The sequence below is a fragment of the Molossus molossus genome, unplaced genomic scaffold (assembly GCF_014108415.1).
Source record: "Molossus molossus isolate mMolMol1 unplaced genomic scaffold, mMolMol1.p scaffold_m16_p_2, whole genome shotgun sequence".
Taxonomy (NCBI): domain Eukaryota; kingdom Metazoa; phylum Chordata; class Mammalia; order Chiroptera; family Molossidae; genus Molossus; species Molossus molossus.
This window is the reverse complement of record NW_023425355.1, coordinates 17,370,913-17,378,682: the sequence shown is the minus strand read 5'-3', so window position 1 is coordinate 17,378,682 and position 7,770 is coordinate 17,370,913. Positions and strand designations below refer to the sequence as shown.

Genomic DNA, 7,770 nt, shown 5'->3' with positions numbered 1-7,770 from the left:
ACAAGAACCAAGACTCAGATTCTTCCGCATGGAAGCGATGCCTAGTCATCTCTGTGGTCTTCACCCAGTGTGTCCTCCCCGTGGTCAGCTCTAAGGATCCTCACTGACAGTCATCCCACTGACTGGCCGGACTGGCCCCTCATCCTGAAGACTCCACCCCCTGGTCTTGCTGTCGCTCCTCAATCAGCAGAGAAAGCTTTCGGTTAAATGGGGATCAACGCTGGTATGTCTCACACTCCCCCGTTCCCCCAACCTTGCCCCACCCCCCAGGGCTCCCCACCCCATGGCCCCCACCCCCATGGCCCCCACCCCTAGGGACCACACCCCCATTACCCCCACCCCCAGATCCCCCACACCCATAGCCCCCACCCTCAGGGCCCCCCCAAGTCCCCCCACCTCCATAGACCTCATGCTCAAGTCTTCCCACCCCCAGGTCTCCCCCACCCCTATAGGCCCCACCCTTAGGTCCACTCTACCCCCAGGGCCCCCACCCCCATGGCCCACACCCCCAGGTCCCACACCCCTGTGGGCCCCACTTTCATAGCACCCTGCCCCCATGGCTCCCCACCCTTATAGCTCCCACCCCCATGGCCCCCACCCCTGCACACCCCTGCTGGGGACGGTGTACAACGCGCCCAGGAACACGGGAACGGCGGTCCTAGAGAGCAGTCCGAGACAACCAAGGGAAGGAACTGTTTTATTGGGGTGAGGGTCCTATCATTCATTTTTCAATCACATAGCATATTTCTTCGTCCATGCTCGAGCCACTAATTCATACGTTGGCCTGTCTGTTGTGTACACGGTCGCGATCTCGGGAATCAGGATATGGTGAGGGCTCGGATCGCTTAACATGGAGCTGATGCACAGCAGTACTTTGGAGATGGTGTGTACGGGCGACCACTCGGAGGTCAGGATGTCCAGACCAACGCGCCCAGCTTTAGTGACGTTGGGATGGTAAATGCGGGTGCTGAATTGGACCTTGGGTGGTTTGAAGGGGTAAAAATGTGGGAACACAATATCTAGGAAGAAGATCCCCCCCTCGTAGGGGCTGCCCTGGGGCCCTATGACCACCGCCTGCCACGTGAGCATGTTGAATTCCACGGGCCCCGCGGAGCACAGCTCGGGGGGGTCTTTAGAAATGTCGAGGTACTCCTTCCACAGGCGCCTCACGGGCAGAGACAGCGCCATGGCCCACCTTTGTCCCAGGTCCTGAGAGAGACAGGTGGGGACCAGATCAGGGGATGCCACCCTCCGGGTCAGGGGACAGGTGGGTCAGGTCAGGTCGGATGGAGAGGGGTGAGGGGTGGTGGGGACAGGGCCGGGGACGGGGAACAGGCCGGTGATGGGGTCGGGGCCAGTGATGGGGGTCAGGCACAGGACTGGTGATGGGGACAGGGCCGGTGATAGAGACAGGACCTGTGGTGGGAACAGTGCCAGGGATGGGGGGCAGGGCCGGTAACGGGGAAGAGGCCGGTGATGGGGTCAGGGCCGGTGGTGGAGACACAGGGCCAGTGACGGGGGACAGGGCCGGTGATGGGGACAGGACTGGTGATGGGGACAGTGCCAGGGATGGGGGGCAGGGCCGGTGACAGGACACAGGGCTGGTGACGAAGCACAGGGCTGGTGACGGGGGACAGGGTCAGTGATGGGGACAGGGCTGGGGACAGGGACAGGGACGAAGACAGAGCCAGTGATGGGGGCAGGGCCAGTGACGAAAGGGTAGAGGAAGGAGCGATGGGACCGGCTGGACGGATGGCTCCAGGTCACCTGTGTACTGCTCCGGCTGCTGCCGCTGCCACCACCTCCCGGCTGTCCTCACCTGTAGACTCCGCTGCTGAGGGCCACCTGCTCCTGCCGCTGTCCCTGCGGTTCACACCGGGGTGTCTGGCAGCAGTAGGGGATCTGCTCTGTGACGTCACTGATGACGTCATCATAAGGAAGGGCCCAGTGAGAGCTCTCCCTGCAAGGAGCATGCTCTCAGCACATTTCCTCCCAGAAGCTCTCCTGCCTTTCCCTCCCCCCCTCCTTCCCCTGCAGCTCTCCTCAGTTCTGAGGGACCCCATGAGACCTGCAACCAGGGAGCACTGGGCAGCGACAGTTCATCCTGGTCTAACCCCCTGAACCTGTCCCCAAGGCCCCCTTTTCTCTGACTTCCCAGAGAGCTATAGCGGCCCAGCCTGGGCTCATTTCCCCACCTAGTCTCCCCCGTTGCTTCTATCCTAGGCCCTTCCTTACTTCACTGTCCCCAGCTTTCATGAATGTTCTCTAAAAGTCACCTGCACTCATGTTGTTACATTTTTCCTACACTCAGTCAAGAACCCAGACACCACTGTCCCGCTGTAGGCAGACACATTTGTGGCCAGTCCCCTTTCTGGTAACAACATCCATCCAATTATCATCTATCTATCTTTATCTATCTATCTATCTATCTATCTATCTATCTATCTATCTATCTATCTATATCTATCATCTATCACATCTATCTATCTATCTATCTATCTATCTATCTATCTATCATCTATCACATCTATCTATCTATCTATCTATCTATCTATCTATCTATCTATCTATCTATCACATCTATCTATCTATCTATCTATCTATCTATCTATCTATCTATCATCTATCACATCTATCTATCTATCTATCTATCTATCTATCATCTATCACATCTATCTATCTATCTATCTATCTATCTATCTATCTATCTATCTATCTATCTATCTTATATCTATATATCTATCATCTAAATATCTATCTATCTAGTGCCCAGCCAATACATTGCAGTTTGCAGTCTCTGAAGGTTTCAATAAAAGACAGCATTAACACCACCAAGTCTGCCAAAATTTTTTAAATATTTTTTCTTTATAGGTTTTAGAGAGAGAGAAAGGGAGAAGGAAAGAGAGATAGAAACATCAATGAGAGAGAATATTGATTGGCTGCCTCCTGCATGCCCCCCACTGGGGATCAGGCCCACAACCTGGGCATGTACCCTGACCAGGAATTGAACTGGCGACCTCTTGGTGCAGGCGTCAATGCTCAACCACTGAACCACACCGGATAGGCAAGTCTGTCAAAATTTGCCAGCAAGTACCTAGGTCATTACTTCATTTCCCGAGGCAATTGATTTTTGTACATATTTTCAAAAAGTTTTTATCATGAGCATTTAATACGTATTTCACTGGGGTCTAGAGGAAATGAATGAGAAAACACATCTATAACGGCACCTATGGAGAGTGAGATCCCTCACTGCATTATCGTGGTCAAAACATGAGCATGAATTTTAACAAGCCAAAGCAACTCTGTGAGGTGCATTAACAACAGTAAAGATGAAAAGAACCTGGTACATAACTTGGGGAGAAATCATTTCAGCATAACCGAGCTGCAGGAAATCAGCATTGTGTCTCGATAAAGTATTTTTAATTTAAGTGCCACATGATTAAAATTGTCAACCAAGCTTATCCAAGTGAAAAATAATATGCACCTATAATACATTATATATATATATATATATATATACATATAAATATATATATATATATATATATATGGAGTCTTTTGTGAATAGGAGCTTTTGCATTTAAATTGTATTATATTAACCAATTGTGGAAGCTATATTCAGCATTTAAATACTCTTGTTTTGATTATGTATAAATAATGAGTAGAAATAATATCAGATAAAAGTGATTGTTAACAAACAGAGAATAATATCTAGGTATCATGATAATAGCCCTGTGTCATGTGTTGGATTTAAGAAAATTAACATATCTACAATATTACCTTACATTTTTGTAGAAATATCCTTCCTTGAAGCAAAATGTTCTGCTTCCTATATAGACAAAATAAAACACAGAGACAAGGTAATTATTTTAAAATTGAGACTTTAATAAGTAGCTTTTTCTGAATAATCTGCTTATTATCTCCACGTGTAGTTGTCTGTATTACGTGATGTGTTGAGAGGAGTAAGTGGGGATTATGAAGAGTTGCTTCAATTACATTTATAACCACCTCAATCAATCATTACTGAAGAAGATTTTTATTTGCTGGTTGTTTCAAAAGGGAATTGGGAATTAATATATTTTCCATTTAAGATGACGTACTTTTTTTAAAAAAATGTTTTTGTTCTTTATTGATCTTAGAGAGAGAGGAAGAGGAAGACAGAGATAGAAACATTGATGAGAGAGAACATCGATTGGCCGCTTCCTGCATGCCCCCCACTTGGGATTTGGCCCACAACCTGGGCATCTGCCCTGACTGGGAATCAAACCAGTGACCTCTTGGTGGTTGAGCATTAACCCATGCACCAAGAGATTGGCGATTCAATTCCTGGTCAGGGCATTGTGGGCCAAATCCCAAGTGGGGCGCATGCAGGAGGCGGCCAATCGATGTTCTCTCTCATTAATGTTCCTATCTATCTCTCCCTCTCCCTTTTTCTATCTAAACATCAATAAAGAAAAAAAAAATTTTAACTTAAAAAAAACAACAAAGTGAATATACTGGTTTCTTTCTTTCTTTTTCTTTTTTCTTTCATTCTAACCAGGAACAAATGAGCGTTCTATTACATTCTTGTCAGAATTTAGTGTTTGTTGTAAGGTTTTTGCATTTTCGATAGATATAAATTAGTATACCATTTATACCATTGTTGTTTTAATTTGCATTGATTGCTCTAATGACAAATGATTTTGGACATCTTTTCATGTATAGCTACACCACTTTACATTCTCACCAACAATATATGAGGGTTTTATTTCTCCATATTCTTCCCAATAGTTCTTATTGTCTATCTTTTAATTTATAGCCACCCTAACAGTTGTAAATGGTATTGTGCTATAGTTTTAATTTGCATTTTTTCATGTGCTTTTTGGTCGTTTGTACACCTGCTTTGTATAAATACTTATTTAAATACATTGACCAAGTTTAAATTGGGTTATTAGACATTTTAGTATTAATAAGCTGTAAGAGTTTTTTAAAAAACATATTCTGGGTACAAAGTGCTTATGAAATTTATCATTTGAAAATATTTTCTTGCCCTGGCCGGTTTTTCTCAGTGGTTAGAGTGTTGGCCTGCAGACCAGAGAGTCCCAGGTTTGGTTCCCTCTAAGGGCACATACCTTGGTTACGGTTTGTCCCTGGCCACGGTTGGGGTCATGTGGGTGGCAGCCACTTGATGTGTCTCTGTCACATCAATGTTTCTCTCTCTCTCTTCCTCCCTCTCTTTCTCCCACTCTATCTCAATATAAATGCAAAAAAAAAAAAATGTCCTCGGGTGAGAAAATATTTTCTTCCATTCCATGGGTTGTCTATCACTTTTGTGATTATATCATTTTCTGCACAACAGTTTTAGTTTCAATGTAGTCCAATACTTCTAATTTTTCTTCTGTTTATGTCTTATTGATGTCCTCTCAAGAAACCATTGCCTGACTCACGGTAATGAATATTTTCTCCTACGTTTCCTCCAAGAGTTTTATACTTTTAGCCATTATTTTTAGCTCTGTGACACGTTTTGATTTAATATTTGTGTGTGGGGTGAGGTAAGATACAAATTCATTCTTCTGTATGTGGATGTCTAATTTTCCCAGCACTAAACAATCTTCCTTTTTCTACTGAACATTTCTGCATTCTCCTCAGTCTTTCTTTTGAGAGTATGGTTGAGTTATTGGAGATGTTTATTACAGGGTGAAACCTTTCCCCTCCGTGACTGCAGACCTCAGAAACATCACGCTTTCACATTCGTCCACCCTTACCCACTAGCAATTTATGCAAATTTCTTGTTTTACATTCCTAACAGCTTTTGTGGCGCCCAGGGTGGCATTCACCCCAGGCAAGCAATGCTTACATCCTATTTCCCACTGAAGATGCCTTTCTTCCGAATTTGGAATCGCTGTTTGCCTTGAAACAGCAGGTCCCTCATGGGTTCAGGAAGAATTATTAATTTACTGCCTGTCTGGCATTGATCTCGTTGTATAAATGAGAGCAACGTCTTTCTAGCTCTGTCTCCCAGCTGAAAGTATTCACAGATTTTTGCATCTTTGAAGCGTATCACCATTCATTTATCTCCCTTTGGTTACAGCTGCTCATTTTCTTTAGTTCACCTTATATTGATGACTTTTATGTCCTACTATCATTGATTCATGTCATTTTACCATCACGGAGCATAAAATGATATTTAAACTATAATGAATTGTTTTGAATGTTGAGAAATTGCACCGGTGCCTTAAAGTATAATTTGACACGGTACATTGGAAGGAGGAGCTACAGTCATTTGACCTACTGAGTTTCTTTCTTTTTTTTTTTTTCTTTTTTTTTTTTACCATATTACTACAGCATTAAAAAAATAATGTCAAGTTATATCAATTGCTATTGAGCACTATGTAAAAGATACTGGCGGGGATTAGGATGCCAAATCGCTCAGTTAGTCTTTATACTTTCAAATAACTGAAAATAAATTTCTAGAGGAACAAGGCATAATCACATGAATATTATATTCAAACATTATTAAAATAACTAAACAATATCAGAAGAGACACAATGTGATCTTTAAGCAATGGACATGGAATGGTATAAATATGGGTACTATAAGTGGAATCAAGTGATGGTGTTTGGGTCTGAGTTGTCTCGAAAAATTGAAGAATGAGTTCATGGACCAAAGGTAAGCAAAAGGAAAGTTTATTTGAGGGATAGACAGAGTCCCCACACTGGGGAGGGGACCCAAGTGGGTATCCCGTGGAGCTCTGCGGTCTAAGGGTAGACATATACTTTGCTGGCCTCTGATTGGTCCTTTCAAGGAATTCTGCCTTAGCAACATCCATACATTTTAAAGTTTGTGTTTGCTGCCTGACTGCGTTCAGCCCTAGGTCATCTATAGGAGCCTTAGTGGCTTCCCTTTTTATGATAATTTCAACTTCTCCCAGACTATTCATGAAGAGGAGGGGAAATGCCCTTGGAGCAACCTTATGCTTGCTTTTGATTTCTCCCTCAAATACAACCTTGGTTTCCTATAATCCTTTCTGAGGTGACCTGGCTTTCTGCAATAGAAACACACTCTCTAGTTTTGCAGCAGAACTCATTCAGCAATCCTATTGCCTTGCCTGAAACCAGCCTTTCCATTTTGTTGTTGTTGTTGTTATTGTTGTTTTTGTTGTTATGTAATTGACCTGTGCTCCTTCCAGGAGCTTCTAATTTGCATTTCTATGAATGGGGCCTGGGAGTTTCTGGCCTTGGGGGCAGAATTTTACTTGTTTTTTTAAAAATATTTTTTCAGGATTGAGTTTAGAGAGAGAGGAAGAGAGAGGGAGAGATAGATACATCGATGAGAGAGAACATCAATTGGCTGTCTCCTGCACACCCCTCACTGGGTTTGGGGCCCACAACCTAGGCATGCATCCTGACCAGGAATCAAACCAGTGACCTCTTCGTGCATGGGTTGACACTCAACCACTGAGCCACACCGGCCGGGCCTCCATGTTGATTTTAGTTTTATTTTGAGATCTGTAGAGTCTGAATAAACCTCCATATATACTGTGTACTGGGTTGCCTGCCTGTGTGCTGAGCTCCAAGTCATCTCCATCTTTGCCGGTGTCTCAGCCTTCCCTCCCCATGGTCCTGTCCCTTACTGCCTAACCTGCCTCTGTCTCCTCATAAGTAATCGCTGTGAAATGAAAGGAATGCTATTGTAAAGAAAAGGAAGGATCTGAGCTTCTCTTCAATGGTAGAACCTTACCAGGAGAAATGCAATAAAAATGGCTGGAAGAAAAGAAAGAAAATGGAGGT

The 7,770-nt window shown here is 44.3% G+C and overlaps 1 protein-coding gene across 1 annotated transcript; it reads right to left on the bottom strand.

Annotated features, from left to right (window-relative positions):
* Positions 1-732: 732 nt before the first annotated feature.
* LOC118635861 (ubiquitin-conjugating enzyme E2 D2B-like) lies at positions 733-1,170 on the bottom strand. The gene has a single exon (XM_036270835.1). It carries the CDS (start codon positions 1,087-1,089, stop codon positions 733-735), a length of 357 nt encoding a protein of 118 aa, XP_036126728.1. The 5' UTR covers positions 1,090-1,170.
* Between the last annotated feature and the right edge of the window lie 6,600 nt (positions 1,171-7,770).